Raw genomic sequence first — 27357 nt, 5'->3', positions numbered from 1 at the left:
TCTTACAAAAGACAAAACTCAAAAAAACCTTAGTTTAACATTTTAAGCTGAAGAAACAAATCCCTGATGTCACAGTAAGAACAAGAAACTGAAGGAGGAAACAACATGAACAGAGCAAAAGTACTATCCCCATCAGAACATTTATCACCCTGTTTTGTACCTAACATGTTTATCTACTTGTCCCACTAAAGGATAAACTCTGAGAGATTAAGAACTGAGCTGTCCAGTTTATCAATGAATGCCAAAACCCAGCACATCATCTGGCCCATGTCCAAAATACAATAATACCTGAAGATTGAACTAACAAAAAGACACAGCAAGAGTGAAAAGAACCCACGAAAACAAGCACCCTAAGAATTATACTAAAATAAGGTGCCCTAAATTCAGATTTTCATTAATTAAATTTCTGGGAAAACTGAACAACTAATTACATAGTTCTAGCTCCCTGAAGGCAGTGACCACTCACTCCCAGCACACAGCCCAGTGACAGCACTCAGCGAATGCTGCTGCCCTGAATTCCACACTTCCGTCCTCCAAGTTACAGAAGACATTCCATAACATACAGAGATGCACTAGCATAACTATCTACTAAGTAGCCTTTTTCTAATTAAACCTTTGTCAGGTCATTTTAGGAATGATTGAATTTTACCCTAACCCAGAGGTATTCAGTGATGAAACTGACTTCAAGTAATACTTTTTGTAAAAACCAAAAAACACAGAATAAAAGATTTTTATTTTTTCTAACTTTCCTTAATAGTGTCCTTAATCTTACATTTAATCTAACTCCATAAAGCAAAAATTCTTTTAATCTATTGTCTAAAACACTGAGCAATTACTGCCCACTCCCCCTCAAATATAACAAAGGTAAGTTTTTACTCTGTTCAAAACAACAACTGAAGATGACTCCTGCAATGCCAATTATAATCATGTCAACTAGCCAACATTTACAACAAAAACATGCTTTTTATATCCAACATGCCTTTATCCTAACTCTGGAATTCATGGTTCAGTACTCTGTGTACTTTTTGGCATTTTTCAGAAATTCAATCTTCAGAAAACAGTTTCCTACTTAACACATCAGCATTTTGTCTTTTATGACATTGAGACCATACTTTTGAGAAAAGAATAATGAAGCTATAAAAGACTCTCTAATTTAAAATTTCTTCTCCAAATAACCCAACACAAAATCTGTAATTTAATAGAGTACTTATTAGCATTATGCAAAGCACTTAAGACTAGCAGTAAAATATTCAACTGACGGTTTTTCCTAAGAATTGACTACATTTATAACTCAGTGGTAACTTATATCCTCACTATTTTCAGAAATCTGAAAACCAACAAAGGACAACTTTAAAGATTTTTTCAATTATAAAAGGAACACAAATGAACTGGATATATATATATGTATATGTAATTTTTAAGTGAGCTAACCAAATGTATACTTTAATTTATTATGATAGTTCTTACAAGTTAGTGTCAAGGGATATTTAAATTATAAAGGCAATTCCATAAATCATTTTGGTTCAAAATATTCTGGAAACAGATAGAATATCAATAATAAAGAGATGGGCATTTAAAAGTTTCTTTTCCTATACATAACTGAACTTCTTATACCCAGTTTTAAAAATATATAATCGAAAATGAAATAAAGAGGAAAGTGCCTACTCATAAACATGAAGAATTAAATTTAAATTACCTTTACGTAATAACATTTCTGCCATATTTTTAAAAGCCTAGCAAACAAAGGTAAAGGCAGATGTTATTTTTACCAGTGTTCTAGTATTATAACAAACTATTCAGGGGGCAAACTTGATAGATTAGTATTATAATATATAAAAAAGAAACAAATTTATTTCAGAGGAAAATGAAGATTTCTACATCCATCACATTCTATGCATCTCTAAGTGATCTCTAGGACTTCTTTACAAAGAGATACATAAAAACTGATTCTTTTTTTATGTTCTTAATGTGACCTCAATTAAAATCCCCAGATAACCATCAAACCAAACTTCCAGAAGCACTCATCTATTGTATACATATTAATTTAAATTTTTGTAATTTAAAATTTACACCATTTCCAGGCAAAATTATTTTGAGAGTAAAATGTTCTTTTTCAAGAAATGTTCAACCTTTTAATGCCTAACGACCTAATTCCAGAAAGTTCTTATTCAATTAAGTTCAGTTGCCAAACAGCTTTTGTGTGAAACAGCAAAATTATCTCTAACACTAACACCTGGACTAAAACTATATTGTATAGATTATCTCCCTTAGTTGTAAGTGCTATTATAACCTAATAACTCTTTTCACAAAATTCATACCCAATAATCATAAAATCATTGAAAAATCTCCATAAAATTATAATCTAAACTACGGTTCCAATAAATATTCACTTTTCCCAAATGCTATGTTCCATACTCATAGATTTCCAAGAGAAAGCTGGGAACTCATTATTTATACAGCTAACTTCCAGATTTTCCACTTCTTTCAGCAGGACATCTAAACACAACTGAACTTTAAAAAAGCCCATAACCAACCACAAGTCTTTTGCATTGACATATCTAAACCAGCAGAAGTTAAATTTTATAGTCCATACACTTGAGAATTAACCAAATAAGCGACCAGGTAAATTTGGGAGCACAATACCTAACCTTGGGAAAACTAAATGCTGGGAAAAGCTGTGTAGCTCCACCGTTTAAACAAAGCATCCCAACCAATATACTACTGAACTAAAAAGCCAGTGATTAGTCTGCAGTCCCTCTAGTGTTCAACTAGTTAAATTAACAATCTCGATATGGCAAAGGCTGATACTTCATAACTACTAAATCTGTTCTACATACTAAATGAAAATGAATTTAATAAACACAAAACAAGGCACAAAAACAAATCAGCAGAATCTTAAATTTTTCCCTGTAAATCATTCAAGTTGAGATTGAGAAAAGAATAAATTCAAAACTACTTTCAACTGCAAGATTGATCATCAAGCACCCAGCATGATGCCTAGCACATAACAAGTGAAATATAAATATTTGATTATTGTTTGGTTTCCAGTTTCAACATATAACTATTTCAAGCTATCATTTATTCTCAGTTTATTGCTACTATAAAATTAGGCACAATAAGCATAAATAAAAACTATTCTGCAAATAAAAAAAATGTAGAAAGGGAAATGGGCTTATTACGGCATGCAACATGAATGGGAGTAGTAATCCTTGTTAATCCAATATCTTGCTAATTCTGCATATGTTAATAGTGACTAAAAAGTCCAAAACACCCTGGTCCATTGATAATTAACATATACCATACACTCACTATAATTTCAAGGATTAGACCACAATCCTATTTAAAACAACAGGGGACATAATTTTTTTATTCTCAAATCCCTTTAGGAGCAAAGGCATAGATATTATCAACCATCCCTGAATAGCCAAAGCCAGAAAATAATCAATTACAATATACTTTTTAAAAAATCAAATGCCTACATATAAGTTAATTACTATTGACAATGCCAAGTGAAAAAGAATTCAACTTTTATCCACAGGTAGAAATTATGACCAAAACTTAATTGTAAAATAAATTCATGAAGATTTAAATAGTTTGACAGTGAGGTTCATTAATGAAAATGTATGACTATGAAACGCATTTACACAGCATTTAAATCTATGAGCTTTTCATATTCGCTTCATGTTGTATCATAAAATAAAGCTGTAATTCCCATATTAAATAAAAGATGAGCAAATTTAAATGGCCTGTCTATGATGACATATATAACAGGAGGAGGCATGGTATGAACATTCAATCTTATTTTTAGTGAACTTACCATACTTATATTATGGTCTCTACCTCGCAAAGGTAAAATATGATGAAAGAGTGGTAAATTTCTTCCTGGCCTCTGTTCCATTTTGGATACATGAATGAGGGTGAATAGGAGGGAGTAATCCACAATCCATGACCTATACTTCCACTGAACGCCAGGTAGAGTCACAAATGGAAAAAAGAGAATGATAGATGGTTCCTGGCCAAGAAAGTGTGATTCACTAATGATGGAAAGACTCTTCAAGCATCCTCTGGGACTTGTGGCTGCATTCCATGTGTTGCCAAATGGATATTTCAACCAATACAGGAAATTCAAGCTACTGCAGGTATATGCGTGTGTTTGCAAGTATCTTTGGAAGAGATAGATCGATTCTGTCAGTAGTCTTTGAAAAATGACATTAAAATTATATAGAACTTGTAAAGTACTAACTTGCTATCTTAAGAGTATTTGATGGAACCAAAAGGCTATCTTTATAACAATAAAAAAGATGTATACTAACACTAAAAAGGGTCTATTAAGGATTTCATTGAAAATGTTTGCTTAAATCATATACTATATCTCATTTTACCACATAGTCTATAGTCATTATATTTTAAAAATTTTAAGCAATTAATTCAGGATTTCAGGGTGAGAGAGAGAAAGCTCAATGAAAGCTTTCAGTCAACTGGATTCTACAGTGAAAACATGCAGTTTCCAGAGAAAGCCCCAGCAAAGCAATGTTAGCTATCTTTTCTATGTAGCAAATATCAACTCTAGTGTTGAGCTGGCAATTTATAACATATGTAGGACACCCAAGGTCATTCAATCCATGATGTATTTATAAGATAACAAGGTTTCTGACACATAAATACCATTAAGCACTTTAACCCAATAAATAGTACTCTCCCACAGCCTCTGTTCCCAAGACAATTAGAACACAAGCTTTCCGCCAATTGCCCAAACTACTTGCTATCTACAACACTAATGGAAATAATTTATGGAAAATTGGTCAATAAATGTTAATAAAAACTTTCAAAACCAAACTGTAGACTATAAAAAATAAGCAACTGCAAAAAAAGGAAGAAAACTCTATCACTGTCTTTTCAAAATACAATTAAAATCAATGCAACAAAAAAACCTTTCAAATGCAGTCATATGTGTTCTTTAAAACAGTCTTCTAAACAACAGCATGTTTTCCTCTGTGATCCAAAATACTGGGAGGACTTCGGAATATTCAATGGTGACAGACTGATAGTCTCTATACAAACTCCTATTACACTCATTCATTCACTCATTAATTTATTCACAACAAATATGTGCCAGGAATTATGCTGGTCCTGGAATTACAATGATAAGCAACAGTCAGATGCAGATCCTGCCTACCATGCAGCCTACAGAGAGTCTTCCCTCTAGTCCTATTCAAAAACTCAAAAAACCCACCTACCTATGAAGTCCAAACTCCTTGGCCTAGTAAGCTCCATCACCATCAAGCATAAATAAGCATTTTCAATGAACTTCTCATCGTTAACTCTTCCTAAATAGATATTCCAAACTCTCCTACTCTATATCCTTACACATGCAATTCCATATACATGAAGTGTGCTTGCCCTAACATAGCCATATGTCCAAACATCAAAATTCTACCCATTCTTTAAGGCTCAGCTCAAGAATCAACTCTTCATCAAGGCCCTGCCTCCTTCTGTATAAATGAAAAAATACTGTGTGGCCCCTCTTAGGACATCTGTAATAATACCCTATGTACAAATGCTATCTCCCCTATCTGTTAGCTTCCACAAAACAAGAGTATGTTTCTGATTCATTTCTGTATTCTGCACAGCACCTAACAGAACGCAGGCTCAATAAAAATCTGTTGAATAAATACATGGTGGTAACTGTAAATATTAAAGATTAAATAGTGATAACACTTTATGTTTATAAAGCTCAAAGAATGATTTTAAAACATCTTCTCATATATTATTTTATCATTGTTAGGCGATACTATAAATTTTAATGTGTGGGCAACTGAGCCAAATCAGTAGTGACCTCAGGACATCCCATGAAAATGTTTTTGCCCCCTGAGGATCTTCTAGCTCATTGCCTCAACCATACTGGGAATCAAACTGCTATCTATGCATATCTGGACTAATCACTGATAATACTATGGTTAAGTCATTTAACCTTTTTTAATAAAATGGTTATGTGCTTACTGAGGATGGGTTGGGGCCAGGGGAACATACATTCAAATGTGTTTGAGGGCTCCGGCTAACTGAGTTCTGGTTAATGAAGGCTTTGCTTTAGCAACAGGGATAATTGCCCCAGCCACGTCTGCTATTCAAATCAAGAGCCCCTCTTTGTTACACTCTTCATGAAACCAGTAAATGGCATGATAAATTTTTCCATAATAGAGTCACTGTCAACAAATGTTATTTCCTCCCTAAACAATCAGAACTGTATATAGTTTTTTCCCAAGGATGTCAAGGCAAACGTCCTTTCCACTATTAATATCTACTAGGTGACGTTTAAAATAAGTTAAAAATATAGTACCTGCAACCGACCCAAGAGTATCTAAATTCTTCTAATTTAGACTAAATATATTTCAGTGTAAATAACACGCCCTCTTATAAAGAGTAAACATTAAGACTGCTATGTTTAAGTAAGTCCAAGATTACCCGGGAAAAATAAAACATTTTTAATGAAGAAACCTCATCTTGACAAGGTTCTTCACACTTCCTGATTCAGGGAGTCATTCCACAAATACTTGTATATTTCCTAATGGTGTCAGAAAGTAAGCCTTCAAGAAGATCAGCAAGAAGTCTTATCTCCCCCAAGGGTAGCAAAGCCATAAATAAAAGCTATTTTTTTAATGGAAGATATTTTACATATGATATATTAAACAGGGAGACAAAGTTCCCAATAACAGATTTGTGAATGCTCTAACCTTTACTTTACCATTCTATACATGCAATCGTTTTCAACACAAAGATACTTAGTCTTCATCCAATTTTTATCTTATTCTTAATTTTTTTTTTAATCAAGATAGTTCTGCTGCATAATTAACTACAAACTGCAGGGTATTATTCTGCCACAATACCCTGGCAACCAGCTCATATTCAGTTAGACTATCACAGCACCAAAAAAAAAAAAAAAAAAAAAAAAGAACTAATTGTATGATCATGTGGATATTGTAGAAGCCCTTTAGTTCAATCCTAGATGGGCCTCAAGAGGATAATGCTTATTCTGTTGAACTCACTGCCAAATCACAATATGAAAGAGCCAGTATCTAAACAAGACCCAATTATACAAAGAGTGCATTTTATCAATGTCGGGTTTATAAGAAATAGGTATGTGGCCCAGTACTTGTAGAAAATTGTTCAAAAATATTTACACAGATGGAGCTTTAAAGGAAATTATCGAACACTTTCTAGCCATAATGATATTCAATGAGCATCTATTCACGTAGTATCAGGACAGCATCAGTCACAAAAAGAGCAACAGAGTCTAATTTCATAATTCTCTAGTATTTAAAAGGGACTGCCAAACTGTTGGGAACTTTTGGGATAGGGGAGAAGCAGTATATTAATGTATTATTTCTACGATTATGATATTCTTTTAAAAGAATAAAAAAAAAATCTTAGTTCCCAGTGATACTCATGGCTGAGTAAATCTATACCAAGTTCTAGCTGACATTTGCTCAAACACTGTAAAACAAAACAGAAACCATCTGTAAATACTTTCTCAAACTTATTCATGAATGTTAAGCACAGACACCTATAAATTGGTTTAGTCTACCACACTTTAAACGGGTCCAGAATAAGTAAATGGTAGCCTCAGCAACCACCTCCTCCTTCGCCCAATAGTTAACCTGTTCTTTTACTGTGATTTTTCAAAATACAAACCTATAATAGATCTATAAAAAGAGAAGGGAAAAAAACACCTCAATGACAATAGAAACATAATTGTAGCTTTTCAGTTACTTCAATAAGATATTTCATAACAGCAAATGTTAATCCCATATAAACTAAATATTCAAATGGTTTATATTCATGTCAAGTTTCTATGACTCCAAAACTATTTTTATTTTATTTTCCCTTTATCTTTAGAGTGTGCTCAGTTAAGAGGATCTACACAAAATGTTTATAAGGTGACATTATTGGAACCAACATTTGCCAAGTGTCACAGAAAACGTTTAAAATCAAAAAAGATAGGTCCTCTGTCCAGTATTATGCAAGCCAGCATTCTTTCCGTAAGTACAGGAAATAGATCTGATTTGATATGAACAGAATTGGAATAGTTATGTGGGTTTTATTTAAAATGGTTTGGGAAACTTATTGACTCATTTTATATGGCACAATCACATAGTTTCATGTTATATACAGCTTCACAACCAAATAATAGCTTTGATTTTAAAAGGTACAAAATACGGGTCTGGGTTCCACCATAACTAGTGACATGATGAAGTTACGGGTTTTTTTCTAAGCTTCAGTTTCCCTCTGCCTATGTTAATTTCAACAGCATAAACGGAAGAGGACATTCTCTGAGTCCGCCCAGTGATGACCTAGGAGATCCATTCTCACCTTCTTCCTTCCTTAGAAAATCCCAGTTTCACTAGAGGGACATTTTACTTCATCTCCTATATAAAATACTATAAACAGTAAAACTGACATGATGCCATCTGAATATGACAGCAATGAATTTGCTTGTAAATTCAGGTCAGTAATGTATTTGCTTGTAAATTCTGCAGCAAAAGGTGTTGTTCTCTGGATGTATAATTTTATATCTCTACCTCATTCAATTTTAATGTTCAAATATATAATTTTTTCTGGAATTAATTAGGCCATTAAATTCTACTCATAAAAACTTTTTCTCCAATTTGCCACATTCATATTCTTATGTTAACCTCCCTTAAAAAAGAAAACAAAGAAATTGTACTATGGGGCAAAGAAATCTTTATACCACTTTAATGTAGAAGAACCTCTTCTGAGTCTTTAAATTTTCTATTAAAGAACAAGATTTTGAAATACAACGTACATAAAGGGAGTGGGTATCAAATAAGCTATCCTTAAAATTACTAGTCTAAATACTTTTGTATCAGTCGCAATATATTCATCACTAAAATTACTTACATATAAAGGGGGGGGGGGAAACTGTAATACACCAAATAATAGTTTCTCTAACTTCAGGTTTATTTTCAATCCTACTTGTTCCAGTGCTGACTTTAATCCCTCATTAGTGGGGGTTTTACTCAGGTTTACTTTACACAAGTAGAGGACTTCATATCAATGGAAAAATATTGGACTGTAATGCCTTTACTTACTAAAACATAAATTCCCCCCTAAAAACGAACTGATTAAACTTTTCCCTGAAGCAACAATCTTTAAATTATAATTTTTTACCAACTGTTTAATTTTCATATCATTAGAACATAAGCCCTTTACATGCTATTTCACCACAATCTCAGTATAAATGTCTCATTTTTCATAGAAAAAGCTAATTACACGGTTCAGTAAGTTGCCTGTGGTAACACATCGATTTTATTTACATTCCACAGTTAGACTTTAGCTTGTTCTCTCAATTGCAAGCACATCTAGCTTAATAATTCTATTTAATCCATTAGATCTTTTTCTGTTTTTCATATGAAAGAATTCTGAATCGTACCATAACTTTATGATATAAATGTGTTGCTTACAAAAGTATTAATAAGTATTCCATTTTTTCTTTTAAGGATATAACTTGCGATTTTCTATTAAATCTGTTATTTCAGTTAAATATGCACGGGAATCACTTGGATAATCGTCAATGAAATGAAAATAGAACACAGTGTAACTATTTTGAAAGTCAGAAATTTTGTATCAAGACTTGAATAATTTAGGTCCAGTGAAAACCAGAAATACTTAGTTCATAAACTATTTAGAATTAGCTACCATTTTCCACTGAGTACACGTTTTCTCTAAAAGTGCTTGTTCTTATAAAATACAAATGTATTCTTCTATTACTGTATACATAATAACAACAAATACGAAAGTTAAAGTAAAATTTACTTTTCAGCAATGCAGTGTTAATCTCAAGAATTAATGCCATGTAATAAAATCTCCATATAAATGTTGATAGGTAAAATACTACAAATCTAGAATGCGGCAGAAAAATTCACCTGTTTTTAAAATCACCAGAATCTTATACTTGAAAAATAAACCCAAACAATAAATCCAAAAAAATTATTTTCCAATTTAATCAGAGATTAATTTCAATGAATCCTAAACTGACCACCAACAATGGAAAAAAAAATTTATATACATACACACACACACACACACACACCAGGTGAAAAAAGGGATCAGATGATCTCTTTGGAAGAAATTTTGAAACTGAACGATATTTTACCTAGAGATAAGTTCATTCCTGTCAATTTTATATGTAAAAGAATCAGCACTTTCACAAGAAGCAATTTTTTTCATTTCAATTGAGAATAAAGCCATTCACAACGTTGACTGAAATTATTTCATTTTGTCAAAGATAACCATAAATCAAAATTCAACTGAAAATTCACAGACTGTAAGATACAGTAGCATATTCCTATATACTTAATTATGATTTTAGAAAATTCAATGTCAACACTTTCCTTTTCAGTGTGCTCAGCAATAAGGCTATTAATTTTCAGAGTTTGACTTTACCGTCATAATTTGCCTTGGTTAGATATCCCATGCTTGTCTTCCTTCTCCTCTCCTCTGTTCCCCTACCTTTCCTCTTACTCGAGAATGTCGTCTTTGTTTGATCTCTGTTGTCTTTAAATAGCTCAAAGTTAGGTTTTTCCTTAAGCCAGAGTGAATAATGGGCTAGGGAAAAGAATATTCACCATCTCAAAGTCTCGCCCCAAATTTACCTAATAATTACAAAAAGAAAAGGGTATCTTTATATAAGAAAAATCTGGTGGACACTGAACCAAGTAATCAAACTTCATAAGATCAATATAGGGACAAATTGACATGATGTGCCTCTGATGGGATGCCACAGAAGTACTCATCACCTACAATATTCTTGCCAAAAATGTTTAACCTGAATCTAATCATGAGGAAACAAATTCAGAATATGAAAAATTTGACAGGACAACAAATTACATCAGTATCAGTGAAAATGTCCTACGTTCTCATAGAAGTTACATGATGAAGTATTTAGGGGTAAAGGTTCATGAAGTCTAGAAATTACCTTCAAATGGTTTAGCCAGAAAAAGTTATATGTGTGTATACCTGCAAATATTTTTCAGAAGAAAAAGCTGAGGAGGGAATTAGGTTCTGTCTTGGAGATAGCTAAATAAAGGTTATATCAATCCCATCATTTCAGATTCTACATTATAATCTATATATACAGATCATAGTACTAGCAAACTGGCTCTGCATTTTCTTCTCTCAACCTTCCTCCATCCTTACAAAATACCCACTTCTCTTTCCAGAGGCTTGTAATCAGTTTGGTGGTATATGCAACAGTATTAGAGTATCTTAAATTATCTTACAATGGTCACTATTAGAACGCAAGATCCCTTTTTTCCTAGCTCTCTAATGTCCAATGCTGTTTTTGCAACTGCCCATACCTCCTGCCTTAGGTGGCAGCACTCTGAAAAATAAAAAAGCAATCCTTATGACTATAAATGCAACAACAAAGAGTACTAACTGCCAATCAGCCTCTACACTGACAGTAAAGCCAATTCCTAAGGCTTCCAATATGATATTGGGGCAATCATTTTTTACAGGTAGATGTATCCCTATTATAATTTACATTTGTCTACTTGTAATAATCGAAAGGGAAAGGGACAGCACAAATTTTAAAATTACAGACACTGCATATTTACAGCTAGGTTTCTTTATAGAACATACGCAAAATAAAATGGATATTTAATGCCTTATTTTTAACTAGGTTTCAATCTCCTCACAATATCAAATTATTTAAAGTTTTAAGTGTATTTATTATAAGTTAACCTTCTGAGAATATAATACTATACTATGTTAGAACTATGTAAGGTGGGCCTCATTCATTCACTCATTCAACAAGCATTACTAAGCACATACTAGGCCATACATAATACTCATCCTTCTGGACCAGGGACTCTTAATGCTTTAGGTCAAGCCATCTTTAGTTCCTAGAAGCCTGTATTTGCCCATTGTGCCATTTTGGGGTTTCACGATAGCATGTCTTTCCCATCACTGACTAATAAGCAATGAAATGGCCAAAAGATTGTGTTTACAAAATAATTTTGTTTGGTAGATTAGAAAAGTCAGTTTGGCATATGATATTAATCTCTGAAATTCACACTGGAAATGTGCAAAAGAATTTAGTCCAGCAAAAAGAGCAAAGGTATAATAAAATTGGCAAAGACTATTAATAAAAAGTTCAGTATGTAATCACCGCTGTTTTTTACTTAAATAAATCTGCACCTTAAACTAAATAGAATGTTTAAGTTCACAGCTCAATTTAGAAAGAAATAATTTATTACAATATTATTGCCTTGCTGCTCATATCCACCTTGTATATTATATTCCTAATCATGTCAGAACCTTTCCTGATCAGAAACCTGTAAAAATTCCTCAAAATCTAACAAATTCGGTACAAATTCCTCATCCTTACTTCGTGCACTCATTATGGCCCACTTTCCCAGACTTTCAGTCTCTCCTGACTTTTTCACTAATAGTTCCGGACAAACCTGCTCTTCACACCGTTTATTCACTGCCAGGAGGCCCTTTGTACAGGTTACTTCCTCTAACAAGGACAAGTTCCATCCCAACCTAGGTAGCTCCTACTCATCCAATAAGATGCACCTCAAGCCTCTGGGCTTCCCATCATCTCCCTATCCTATGTTTCCCAAGACTGAATCCGATGCTTCTGCAAGATCCCATTTACAGCTTACTTCATCATTCCATAATTATGGCTTCATTTAGCTAACTCCCCAATAAGACCATGAGCTCTTTAAGCATAAGGACTCATTTTACATAACCAGGACTAATCACAGCTCTTGCCTCACACTAGAAGCTGAACAAACAGACCAGAAACCAAGAAGGTTATCGACCCTTGGCACTAGGGCTCACAGTGTTCCTACTGTAAGTTTACGAAACACTTGTGCGCTGGTCCTAAAACTGAATGTCTGCCGATTAGGAAAGCAGTCAATCTAGTACATTTCTCTTACACAGGCTTTCAGTGTTTCTCTGCACTGTACATATTTGTGTGCTTGTCTTATACCCTTTATAGACTCCAAATGTTTCAAGGGTAGAGATTACATCAAAACACTGTAACTGGACGCACAGATACAGGTGCTCATGGATGGACACAAGAAAATACATATACAGATTTGTGTTCAGCCAGTGCCCTGCTTCAACACCATTATGTGGAGAAGTCAGTAAAGTTACAAACCTACCTTACAGAGATCCAAAAGAGTTACATTTTAAAGTTCTGACCTCTTCATAATGCTATATAAGGTTTATTATGAAATTATGTATAGCAGAAGTCTAGACAATTTTCATATGTACAGGGAGGGGTATCTTTGCTGCTCTGACATTTTATTATTCTCTTACTCTACCCAAATTTTAAAACTCAAACTCAAAAATCTGATTACTCCAACCCAAAAGTATACTTTAAAAGTTAGTATTTTTTTTTAAGATTTTTATTTATTTGACAGAGAGCGAGAGAGAGCAAGCATAAGCAGGGGGAGCAGCAGAGGGAGAAGAAGCAGCAGCAGACTCCCCACCGAGCAGGGAGCCCGATGCCAGGCTCAATCCCAGGACCCTGGGATCATGACCTGAGCCAAAGGCAGATACTTAACCAACTGAGCCACCCAGGTGCCCCTAAAAGTTAGTATTTGTGGAACATTAGCAAGCACTGACTGTTCTATAGAACAATCATTTAAAAACCGTCAAGATGTTTTAATTTTGATCAATGAGTTGTCAGTGTAGTAGCAACAGCAAGAATTACAATTAGCTGAACTGTTCTCTGTGCTGTTCTAAGAGCTTTAATTTTTGTTATCCTTATTACCCAATTTACAGTGAGGAAAGTGAGGCAAGGATAAGTTACTTGATCAACGATACACAGCCAGCAAGCAACTGAGCAGGGATTTAAACCCATCCCATGCTCTGAACTACTATGCCAGGCAAGATAAACAGCAATTCTCCAAATACAGGCCCAAAAGTGTTTATCCAAGTCTCAGGGACAGGCTATAAATGTATTTTCGTGTTCCCTCCAACTATTTCATAGATACTTCAAGCATTTAAACAAACAAACAAAAAATCTAGTATTTTAAAACTAAACTGTGTGTCTATCCTGGAGTATTATTCTCTTTCTATAAGGATACTTTACACATTAAATCAAAGATGTTTGCTTTGGTGTTGTATTGCACAGTGAGGTTTCTCAGTAGTATCCTATTTGGGGTACATTGTAAAGACAAAGGGAACTACCAAATAACATATTCAAAAAGCATTTTAGGAAAGAGTAAAATGTCCTTACAAAAAGAAAATGTTACAAGTAATGGTACCATCATGCATGCTTAATGTTTACAGGGTTCTGTTAAAATTTATTTTACCTAAAATGAAATGACTCTTACATATATTAAAGATCAAAAGAGATTCCAAAATATCTTCACTTTGTATGACCACCAATTAAAATATTTCCTTTGTATCTTTTTCTCATGATCACTCTACTTGTCATATTCTCCCTCACTTGAAACAAAGTTGTCCTTATGCCACTCATTTTTTGAATGAAGTTCAAATACTTTCTAATACTAGGTTGAACCATATAAAATTACCCTTTTCAATCACATTTACCTATGGGATGGACACTTCACAGGTTTTAATCCAGTAACTTTCCCCAATTCGACATATCAAAAAGAATAGACATACTTAACAAAGTTATGACTGTTCCATCACTGGATTACTTTCCTGGTGGCACACAAGAGAATAAACAGCTTACACTGTTTTCAGACTCAATAGGAAAGAAAATAAAAATAAAAAATAATCATTCTCATGAGAAAACATTCGCAATATATTTTAGGTGAAAAAAACTGAGTTATGAAACAGTATGATATCAATTTCATTTACACATAAAAATACCAAATATTAAAACTCTGTTTTAGGGGCGCCTGGGTGGCACAGCAGTTAAGCGTTTGCCTTCAGCTCAGGGCATGATCCCGGCGTTATGGGATCGAGCCCCACATCAGGCTCCTCCGCTGTGAGCCTGCTTCTTCCTCTCCCACTCCCCCTGCTTGTGTTCCCTCTCTCGCTGGCTGTCTCTGTCTCTGTCAAATAAATAAATAAAATCTTTAAAAAAAAAAAAAAAACTCTGTTTTAGATTTCAGAATTTTTGTTCTCTTCATTTGACAACTCCGTTTTCCTAATTTTCTAATTAAAATGTAGTATTTCTGTGATTTGTAAAAAACAGTTCAAAGAAAGTCAATCTTTCCTTATTCTTTACCAAAAAGATACTTCATACATCAATGAAATATATGTTCAATCTAAAGCAACTATAAAAATTTTACATCTTTTTGTTAGTAACAAAGTCCGTGAGAAATAACACAGTACTTAATTCTAAGAACACTAATTATGTGCTTTGTTGGTATGGACAAATAACTTTATACGTCAGATAAATAAGTCTAATTATCAGCTGCATTTGGTTTCATCATTATTATAAACTGATAATTTGTGCTGCTAACAAATAAAGACCAGACCAAAAAGTTAAGACATAAGGTATCAATATGGAGTAGAGAAATGGAAGGAGATTAAGAATCAGAAATAATCATGAGGAATAATGGATGAACAAACAAAAATGCTATATTCCTCTACTACATGTGTAAAAAATTTTAGAACAAAAATATATGTTTTGATACTTAAATGGACAAACATAAATGTTATAATTATCTTCTAGGTGTACCTTATTTTAAAAATCCTGATAAATGGAATCCAGATGTGGTTAAACTTATTTTACCTGAGTTGCCTGCTAACTACATGAAATAAGCTTTGATATGTATATAAGTTCTGAGATTCTGCTGATTAACCAGCTAAGTAAGCAATCTTACCCAGACAAGTTTTTATGTTTATAAACCAAATACTCTACAAACTAGGGGAAGAAAGGTTTGTGTTGAATAGACAAATGGACCATAAGGTAAACAGCTCAATTAGTCCACTGCGGTTTACTGCCCTCTGGCTGTTGTGGCAAGGGATATCACAAATTAAAAAAAAAAAAAAAAAAATGGCTGCAAAGAAAAGCTAGGAAGGTATCAAGCAAAAGTTGGCAGGAAATCCTTTGGGCAAATTCAGACACCTTAGAATAGGCCCTCAAATATAAAGTTAGTTTTACTCCTTCCTTTAAAAAAAAAAATACTAAATATATCAACTAACATATCAAATGATATCTGAATTTTTTCAACCATGAACTAACAAAATATAGAGTAGTTTGGACATAATAAAAGTTGGCTCTAGGAGACTTAGGTCAAAAAGAGTTAACACACTACCCTAAGTAAGGACTGTAATTAATCTTGATTTAGAAAAATTCTTTAACATACTAGATGGAAACATTTAGGTAAAGAAGTAAAAAATTTTGAGCAGACATTCAAAGAATATTAATAAAATTTCCTCTGGTTATAAATCTGTGGTAAATACAAAAAGTAACTTAGAATAATGAAACTCTTTCATTAATTCAAAGTTTCCAGATATGAGATGTAATCTGAAGTTAAAAATTAGGCAACACTGGACCAAGTATTTCCTGGAATCACCTTATTATATAAAAAGCAGGAACAAAACAAAGGAAAACTTGCATATCAAAATGAGACCAGATTCTTTAATCTTTCTTCAAAATACTATCCAATGTCCTCTCATAATTTTGTCCAATAAGGCTTGTACTAACTTTCTATCATCACTTTATAATTTTCCACCAGAGTTCAGCTGGTAATGAACCAAAACAGCCACAATCCAAGAAAACACAATTCTGTTCATTTCACTGACTTGCTAATTACTCAATTCACTATCGTTTTAAAACAGTGCATCTTGTTTCATTTCTACCCCCAAAACACCTAGGAGACACAATATACCCTTTAGTAACAGTAGTTCACAGGTGCTGTTTCCTAGCATGACTGGGAAAGAACAAGAGATTTTGGAGGAAAAAAAAATGGGAGTGGAAAAAAGAGGGGTAAAAGTGAAGATGTTCCTTTTGAGAGACACACCCATTAAATACTTGGATTTTTCTCAGCAAGTCTTAATAAATTGTTTTTGAAATGTACTACTATTAAAAATATATATATATGATGCTAACAGTTTTTAAGAAAAAACAAAAAGCTTACCCTGCAGTTCATGATGTATTACACCCACTAGGTTGGGTTCGTCTCCCCACCAGAATATCCATAACTCTTTGCAATCTGGTTTGACATCACGACGCCATACACACAGCAAGTTGGCTTGCAGACAACGGATAAAACTTAACAGGATTGGATCATCTTGGGCTGGGGCTGAAATTATGGGTCCACAGTCCCCATGCCCTCCAAAATTGTACCTACGCCATTTGATTCCCGTGAGTTCAGCCTGGAAAAAAACAAAAAAATTACAATGATTTTGATATTTCTTCTTACTCACAGAACACTAAAAACAAGCTTCCATACGGACAAGTAAATTTGCTAAAATAACTATTTACATTATTTCACCTAAGATTTCTCTCACTGAATAATGTTTGTCAATCCTCCTTGATTTTTAAAGGGAGAAAAAAATTCATTTCTTCCTAGCAAGATTTCTACATACCAAATTACAACAGATGACAATTATTTCCAGTTGAACAATTTTTACCAAAAACTTACTATAAAGTCCTTACATATAAAACTATTTTCTGTTATTCCGTATTTGATTCATAAATTATATTTTGAAATCAGCTAAGAGTTTAAAAAATAAGTCTGTAAATGTGAAATAATTTCTTTCAAAGGATTTCCTCAATTTCTTCCCATGCAGAAGCTACAGTTTGAATACTCTTTAACCAGGAAAGCAGTGAGCCCACAACACCATAGTGCTTCATTACTAACACCAAAGCAAGCTATTAAGGAAACTGACGCAAAGTTATCAGCAACTTATGCATGTTCTTTAGCATGTAACACAAAAAGAAGCTTTGCTTCTAGAACAATTCCCTAATCTGCTTTTGTCTTCTGTTTTCTGAACACATTTTAAAACACCAACACTAAATCAACTGAGAGCAGAACCTGGATCTTTATTGCCTATATTTGTATTTTAAAATTTCATAAATCTTAGAGGTCTAAAGAACTAAAATTCAAAGATGTTTCAACACAAACAAAAGTTGAATTCCTTATTTAAGTAGCTATAAACTATAACTATGTATTCAAAACTGACAATAAAATGGATTCGTAACATAATTCTGTACAAAAACAGTCCATGTGTCCCTTACATTGGATCCTTACTCATGTTCCCCGCCCCACCCCCACCAAGTCAATTTCTGTCAATAGTTGTTTTTCAAAAGACAAGTACCACAGGGTAGAAAAATAACCATATCTTCTAACATAACTGAAACAAATTTAAAGTGCTGATACAATCACTATAATGAACACATTCAAGAAAAAAAAATATCAATTTTCTTCAATCCTAAACAAATGCTTACTTCAAAAAAAATGGTTCCAAAAATAATAATATCCAAACTAAAACTGTCTGGCATTTAGTAACTTATCCCTTCAGATTATGAGATATGCAAATCTAATCTCTAATGAAAAGCTAGTGTTGGTATCATTTATGCTTTCCTGTTTACGCCACTTTGTTTTCTCTGAGTATTAAAGTCCTACATAGAAAATGCGGTAAGTTCAAAATTAAATGATATAAATTAAAAGTAATCACACCAGGAATATTTTCCAAAATCACATCAAAAATAATTATTAGTGTCTTAATGTATGTTCTTCTGATTTTTCTGTACATATACAGTTGTTTTTTTTTTAAAGATTTTTTAATTTATTTATTCAACAGAGATAGAGACAGCCAGCGAGAGAGGGAACACAAGCAGGGGGAGTGGGAGAGGAAGAAGCAGGCTCATAGCGGAGGAGCCTGATGTGGGGCTCGATCCCAGAACGCCGGGATCATGCCCTGAGCCGAAGGCAGATGCTTAACCGCTGTGCCACACAGGCGCCCCTGTACATATACAGTTTTTAACTTGGAACCCATATTACATGGTCTTATATCACGCTTTTTGATTTATTATAAATATTTCTGTATATTAATTATCCTTCAAAACAGTTTTTAATGTTTAATATTTAAATGTTTAATTATTTAATTATTAAATGTTAATATTTATTAACATTTATTGGAGAAAACATAATTTATCCCACAACAACTAAACAATCTTCCACTTTTTTCACTGTTAACAATAATACCTGGTGAACACCCTTGAACATTGTTACTTTCCTGATTATTTTCTTAGGAGACGTTGCTTGATGCACAGTTACCAAAGAATATGAATGTGAAGACTCATGGATGAGTGCCACCATACAGCTTTTCAATTAACAGTCCCACCAATACGAATAACCTCCTCCCACACTGCATATCTTCTTAAATACCTGTCAACTTAACAGGATGGTATGTCCCCGTACTAATAATATGCAGTCCTTCCTCGGCTTAGAGGAAACTATTATCATCTATTTCATCAGAAGTATAACCTGGGCCAGCCTCCAGGTTTGAATACCAACTCTATACTTACTAGCTGGAAGTAGCAAGTACTTAGCAAGTTACCCAACCTTTGTCTCTCCGTCACCTCACCACAAAAATCAGAATAACAGTATTTACAGAGTTGATCAAATAAGTATGTACATAAAATAAGATGATGCCTGGCATATGGCAAAAAATAAAAATGATACTGCTATCATTACTAATAATGATAGTACGATTTCTCTTCGTTCATATCCTTTTTGCATTTTTCTCTCATACAAGTTCCTTTATTTCTTCAAATAAAAGCAATGTATATGTATGTGTGTGTGTTTTAAACAGAAAGCCTAACTTCAATTTTTAAATAACTGTCAAAGAAGCAAACTAAATAAAAAGACTAAAAAGGGGGCAGTTGAAATCAGAAAAGTTAAGTAAAAGACTAACTTTTCTTATGATCACCTAAGCTAGTGTTCTGTGCCTATGGATCCAGGGGCTGGAGGGAGGAGAGATAAAAGATACCAATAAATATAAATCACTAATACTTACATTAACCATATGTAAAAGATTAGAAAATTAAGATCTATCAGAGATTTAAACATCAGATGAGTCAGTCCCCAAGAAATCTATGAACAGCAATTTGCTCACTAGAATACTTTCACCTGTAACATCCCGCACGGTTTAGCAAACAAAATATTTGGCTTTGATTCAGAAGAATGGTTTCCTAATCCCAGCACTTGTAATAACTTCCTATCAGTGCTTCTCTGGTCTCAGTGATAAAGGGAAGCCGCAGCCACCTGCTCTATATTCTTTATGGAGTTGTTCTAGCAAGTGATAGAATACAGACGCAAGTGACATAACAACAAGCCCACAAACTTAATCACTTTATAACTAATTCAGCCGGAAAAACTGGAAAATGTCCAATTATTTTAAAACAATTTAGTTCCTTTACCTTAAAGCTAAAATTAAATATCATTATACCAGTCTTCACTGGAAAATCTAACAATGAAACACCATTTAAGCCTAACAGAGATAACTAAGCATAAAGTGAGTGTTCAAAGACTTAGCTTTAAACGTGGAATTATTGTTTGATATGACCAAAGACAACTTAGTGATACCGAAATACTGTCCAAAAAAAAAACCCCTATCACGGATGTACATTCACTTAGACTAATACATGTCCTCATATACCATGATGATGTTTATAGTTAAAAAGCAATTCCACACAAACTTCTACGGACCAATTTTTGACAAAAGTATAGATCTCCAAGACCCAAAATTCTTTATCTAATGATTTCAAAATTGTGAAGCAACCCTTTAAAATATTTCTAGATGCAAGTTATCCCGAAATGCAGTATTTTTCACTGCCAAAGACAAACAATCCATAATTATATTTTAAATTTAAAATTACATGGCTTTTAAAATATAGAATCAAAAGGATGAAATCAAAATATACAAGGAACAAAACCCGCATGCACATATATACAACAACAACCACAACCATCACCACATATTCATCACCCACTTATTAATAACAGGCACACAGCAGGGTCTTCATATGTAATTTCAAACATTAAACAATATACTAGGATCTTCACATGTAATTCCTAATCTTCACAAACAGATAAAGAAATTAGGACTCAGAAAGATTAAATAATTTTGCTATAACTACACAGGCAGCAAATGGCAGATCCCAAATATAAGTGGATTTAAAGCATAAGTGAATTTAAAGCATAAATTCTTTCCCACTCTACCATGCTGCTTCATAAGGCTAATGGTAAAAATTAGCCCTAGAGGATTATAAAATAGTACAAAGAAACTGTCATCAACTCAATTTAGCAATGGCAAGAGCTCATGGCCATACTTTCTAATTTAAGAAAGTTCATGAATCTTTCTTTAGTCTTCCTGAGGTATTAAGAAAACTAGTACAAGAGTGCCCACACACCATCCCACGAATAGAAGAGACTTTTTTATTTCACTCAGATAATTATATGCCTTCTTTTACATGTTACCACTATAAGACTGTATCTACACAAGACAATTTTTAGAGAATATGTATGACAAAACAAGAAAACAACAATTCTAATAATAGCAAGAAAGCCTAGAGGGAAATTTTCTCATCAATGGCTGGCATGTGTTGTACAGGTTGTCACCGTCCTCAAAAAATTGAACTTTACCAGTAGAGACTCCCCTGGCCTAAACAGAAGGCCACTACAGTCAGCACAGAATGGATGGAATTAAATAGATTGTAACAGAATCAGGATAAATACACTTTCTAACAGCAGGAATGTATTTAAAGAAAATTTATATTGATTCTTAATGTGCTATTCTTTAGGCACAATACATAGGAAATGAGCTGATAAATTCTCCCAGTGGAAGTCATTTATTTGAACTGACCCATTGCAATCAGAACCCACATGACCAACAGTATATACCTGCAGTGTGGCTCCTTAGAGTTAAAACTACATTCAGTGGTTACCAAACAGAGGAAAAGTAACGGGCCTTGATATGAATGAACTCGGGGTGTAGTATCATGGAAAGAACACTGGCTGGAGATCAAAAAATCTCGGTTCAAGTCCTAGTTTTTCAACTACTTACCTATATGATATTTGGAAATCTATTCCATCTCAGAGACCCTAGCTTCCTGACCTGTAAAGTGATCTGGTTGACCCAGATACTATAAATGAGTTCAAGTCTCCTGGCCCAGGCTAATTACATCCCTCTCACAAAGGCAACTTGTAAATGAGACTGAACCCTTAATTATATGCCTTAGAATGATCAGTAGGAATAGGAGAGCTGCCAGAAGATTTGAATTTTCAAGAAACAGGTAAAAGAAAGACTTCTCAAACTACAGAACAATTACCTTAATATCAATCCTGAGCAAGATTCTAGGATGGTATGTAGAAAAGGCAGCTGTGATCAACTCGGACTAACAGGAGTGCACTAGGAAATTCCAAATCTGCCTCACCTCACAACCTCCAGTGATAGGGTTACTACTCTAGTAGACCAGGAAAATACAGCAAACATATTAAATCATCCCTCAACTTGAGTCACAGAAAGGAAAAAAGTCAGGGATAATAGAAAACTTCTGTTAAAACATAACTAATCAGCTCCAGGTAAAGACACCAGGGTAAACACACACATCTGCTTTTGCTCTCTCTTAAATCCCTCTAAAACATCAGTAATGAATTTGTTTGTTTTGTTTTGTTTTTCCCTTAAATCATAAAATCACAATGGTAGGTAGGAGAGGAGATGAGAGCATCAAGATTTTGAAAGCTAAGAAACAGATGCTCAAGAGATAAAGAAATTTATAACACCTAAAAAACTGAATCCTAGCTATGGAGAAAGGGTAGATAAAACACAATTTACAGAGAATCCCCTCAGCCTCAGGAATTAAAAATACAGGTATCTTTGGAAAGAGGGTTAAAAGGCAGAGAGGAGGTAAAATAAGGAAAACTGGCTGAAAGCCTGCTTAGAAGGCACTCAGAACGCAGGCACCCTCCCCACTGCCCTTTTATCCCATCAAACAATTGGAAGGGTGTTCTCTGGGGCCAGTAACAACAAAGGCTATCTGGACTGGGGGAGACAGGCACACCTGAAGGCAGGGAACCAGAATGAAAACAGTGCATTAGGTGAACATGTACAGAATGAAAGTCAAAAACCACCCTCTCCCATCATCTCCCTCTAAGCACCCAGAAGGCTGGCAACCAGTCTTTCATCCCCCAGAGACAGGCATCTGGAAAAGTCTTCTTTGGGAAATCTGACCGGCTCAAGAGAAAAGACATCAAAATATTGACATCAGAGGTTCCCCTTATAAAGAGCCCACCCAGATCAGTGAAGTGCACAGTAAACAAATGTCACTCACATACTCAACTTCCAAGATGTTTTTCAGTCCACCATTTCTAAACATGAACAGAAAACCAGGAACTACTAAATAGTCGAGGAAAAACACGAAGGAATGATAGAGACAAAAACAAATTGAAATAGAAACAAAAAGCAAAGTAACTTGGAGGAAACAGACTACAATGGCAGAAGAAAAAAAAAATTTTAATCCATCATTAATGTTCTGAAACAGATAAAACCTTGCAAACATTAAAAAAGAACAGTACACTATTTCAGAAAAGAACAAAAAACTAAAAAGAGAGATCTTGGAAATTTTTAAATAATGATGCCAGAAATGATAAAACTCAATAGAAGGGCTGGGAGATAAAGTTTAGAAATTTACTTTCTCCCAGAAAGTAAAGCAAATATACAAAAATTAAAAATAGGGAGGGTAGGAGAGATAAAATTAGAGGAGCAGCCCAGGAAGTTCAAAACCAAATACAAGAGCTTTCAGAAAGAGAAAATACAGAAAATGAAAAAGAGGAAATGACTGATAAAATAATTCGTGAAAATTTCCCCAAAAAACAGAATGTGAATTTCCAGAGTGAAAGGGCTCTCTGAATACCCAGAACAACAGAGTTAAAGAGACTCAAGGAAAGCATGTAAGCTTTCAACACACTGCAGACAAAGAGAAGGTCCTCAAAGCTGCTTTCCATATTGTAAAGAGAGATCACAAAGAATCAGGAATCAGAAAGATTTCTGACTTCACAACAGCAATACCAGAAGCAAGAAGGCAATGATGCAATAACTCCAAAATTCTAAAGGAAAAGTACTTCCAAACTACGTATCTATGCCAATCTAAAATATCAAGTGTAGAAGTAGAATAAACAGATTTTAAAAGATGCAAGGCCTTAAAAAAACAAACAAGAAACAAAAATTCAACACCCTTTCTCAGGAAGCTATTTGAAATGTACCACATCTCTAAAAAGAGGGAATAAAACAAATAAGCCATGAGATTCAGGAAATGGATCCAACATGGGACAGAGCAAAATGAATTCCTAAAATAAGAGGGAATGATCAGATGGATACAGGTTGTCAACTGTGCATCAATGTACAGGGCAACCAATCCAAACTACAACAGGTCATCTCTCAAGAAGATGGAACTAATAGAATACATCTGGAAGTCTTAAAAGGGGACTCAGGCAATGGGCGAAAAGTATGAGGAAGAGTTAACTAAAAATACACAGAAAAGTAAACAGTCAAAGAAAGAAAAAAGGCAATTACTATCTTCAAATTACGCAGAAAAGGAAAAGCAATCAGAGTATACTAGATGGCTCAGCCATGCGTTAACATAATCAAACGAATGTTGACACTGAATAATAAGCTACCCAAAATAACCATATAACTACTTTGGTAAAATGGATGGATGGGAAAAGTATTTGTAGGAGGGAGAATCAATGAGCTAAATCCTCATCTTCCATAGTGAAAGATCCAGAATTTGAAAACCTTAAAAGTACTACAAGCTTAGTATTCAGAAACATTTAAGTAAGAATCCAGATCAACAAAAGGGGATGAAAATGTTTGCCTCTAGAAAAGGTAAAATAGGACCCAGGAGCAGATGAGTATTATTCATATAAACCTTGTAGAACCGTTTGATTCTTTAACTACGTAAGAATACAACTCTAATTTTTAAAAAAGAAGAAAACTAATCAAAATGTAGTAACAAAATTTATTTAATGCATCAAAAAGTTACTGAGAATTCACTTATACCATTTTAAAGACTAAGTCTACCAAATTTCTAATCTTAAGAATAATTCAGTATCCCGAAGTTATTGTGCAAAAGTCAAAAGGTTATTTACCATATGTTAAAGTATTGTGTTGTCACCTGTTTCTTTTCTCCATTGTTAGACTATTAAAACTTCAATTAAGGAGCACCAAGGTGACTCAGTCAGTTGAGCATCTGACTCTTGATTTCAGATCCGGTCATGATCTTAGGGTTGTGAGGCTGGGCCCCCACATCAAGCTCCATGCTGGGCATGGAGCCTGCTTAAGATTCTCTCTCTCCCTCTCCCTTTTTTTTTTTTTTAAGATTTTATTTACTTATCTGACAGAGAGAGAGCACGAGCAGGGGGAGGGGAGAGAGAGAGGGAGAAGCAGGCTCCCCACTGAGCAGGGAGCCCGAGGTAGGGCTCAATCTCAGTACCCTGGGATCATGACCTGGCGGAAGGCAGACATTTAACCGACTGAGCCACCCAGGCGCCCCTCTTCCTCTCCTTCTGCCCCTCCCCCCTCCCTCTCTAAAACAAAACAAAACAAAAAAAAAACCAAAAAACAAAAAACAAAAGCAAAAAACAAAAAACTTCAATTAAGCAGAGATACACTTCCAGCTACATGCTCCCTCCCATCTAGGTCTGCTCAATTCTTCCTACCCATAGCTAAGCAGCTTGCCAGGGATTCATTCCCTCTGCAGAGGGGCTGAAGGCAATAGTACACTGGGCCTCCCATGTGACTCCCATCTAACATATTACTTCCATATTGTGAGAAGTACAATATAACTCTCCATACAACAAAGCTGTATATCAAGATGCTTTCTAACATATGTATATTTTTGCTGATTCACAGTAACTTTTTTCCTGAATTGTAATTTCCTTTTCAGCCCTCGGTTTACCAATATTAACTCAAAAACATAAAGATAAAAAAGAGGGAGCTGGTTTTGCAGACGTATGAGTGAAAAAGGCCCAAAGACTGAATTTGACAGTAAGTTTAATATAATTAAACAATGTGAAATAGCTGCTAAAAAAGCTACTGCCATCCAAAGCTACATTAATAAAAACACAGTATCTAGATCCTACACAACAGACCTTACATAGCAAGTCACTAGTCAATATTGCTTTCAGCTCCCAGCTCCATACTTTGAGAGAAATCTAGATAAACTGGAACAAATTAACAGATGAAGGACTAGGTTGCAGAGAAAATCTAAACATGTCCTATGGCTAGAGGTTATATGGCCTCATGTTCAATCCTTTCAAGCAAATAAACATGGCAGCAAAAAATGAATGAATAAAGGCACAGTTGAATTAAGCTGAATGAATTTAATATGGAGTCAACATTCTGAAGAAATCTATAAAGTCTTCAATTTACATGAAAGACTCATATGTGGAAGATGAATTAGATTTGCTCAGCACAGACCCAAGTGATAGCAGAGAACTCATGATTAAAATAACAACAGTGAGAGCTTTCTCAAGAAAGAATCCCTGGCTGATATCCCTGAGAAGCATAGATATGAGGTTAAGGAGAAGCTGTTAATACTGGATGTGGCTTCAAACATCAAAGGATTGGTTGGATAATATGAATTTATAAGATGCCTTTCAAACTTGAGATATGAATCTCAAAGATTCTTTCCTTCCAATCGTAAGATTCTGTGCCTCTAATATCATTTGTAGCTCAGTCAACTAGTTCAAGGGGCTAACAAACTATACCCCATGGGTTGGCCAATTGTTTTTATAAATAAAGTTTTATCCATACACAACTTTGCCCATTCATTTACATATTGTCTATTGTTCCTTCCAGACTACAACTACAGAGCTGAGTTGTTGCAACTGAGATTATATAACCCACAAGCCTGAAGTAACAACTCTCTAAGCCTTAAAAAAAAAATTATCCTGACATAGATGACATATAGCACCATAACTGTCCTTTTACCATAAACAAGACAAAAAAAATATCAAACTATTCAAACATTGAACAAAGGTAGCACAGAGCTAGGATCTTTTAGTGAATGAAAACAAATGAAGTAGGCTCTGCGAAAGGCTGAGGCAGCTGGAATTTATGAGAACAGATCTCCAGAAAGCTCTACAGAAAAACAGCTCCAGAGATCTGATAGGGGTTCTTGTGAAAATGTTCCTACATACACGAAGCTACACATTCAAAGGGCAAAATTCCATGAGGCCAGGCAAAGAACTACTAGAGAGCTATCACTCTTAACAGCTCACACAAAGCTGGAAGACAGTCTAATTCTGAACAGTCAGGGTGAAAACACACTGTTAAACATCATGGGCATTAAATGGAGACCAGAAAGGGCCATGCTTCAAAAGTAAGAAA

General features: G+C 34.3%; 1 protein-coding gene across 2 annotated transcripts in view; it reads right to left on the bottom strand.

Moving 5' to 3' along the window:
* MED13L (mediator complex subunit 13L) overlaps positions 1–27357 on the bottom strand; it is a 295013-nt gene that overhangs the window by 242621 nt on the left and 25035 nt on the right. For both annotated transcript variants that reach the window (XM_026514953.4, XM_048221460.2), the window contains exon 2: positions 17097–17334. In XM_026514953.4, coding sequence (XP_026370738.1) covers positions 17097–17334 — 238 coding nt within the window. The remainder of the gene's footprint in view (positions 1–17096; positions 17335–27357) is intronic.

This window comes from Ursus arctos, unplaced genomic scaffold (assembly GCF_023065955.2).
Source record: "Ursus arctos isolate Adak ecotype North America unplaced genomic scaffold, UrsArc2.0 scaffold_34, whole genome shotgun sequence".
In the NCBI taxonomy this organism is placed as follows: domain Eukaryota; kingdom Metazoa; phylum Chordata; class Mammalia; order Carnivora; family Ursidae; genus Ursus; species Ursus arctos.
Note: the sequence above shows the minus strand (reverse complement) of the source record. Positions and strands in the feature narration are given on the sequence as shown.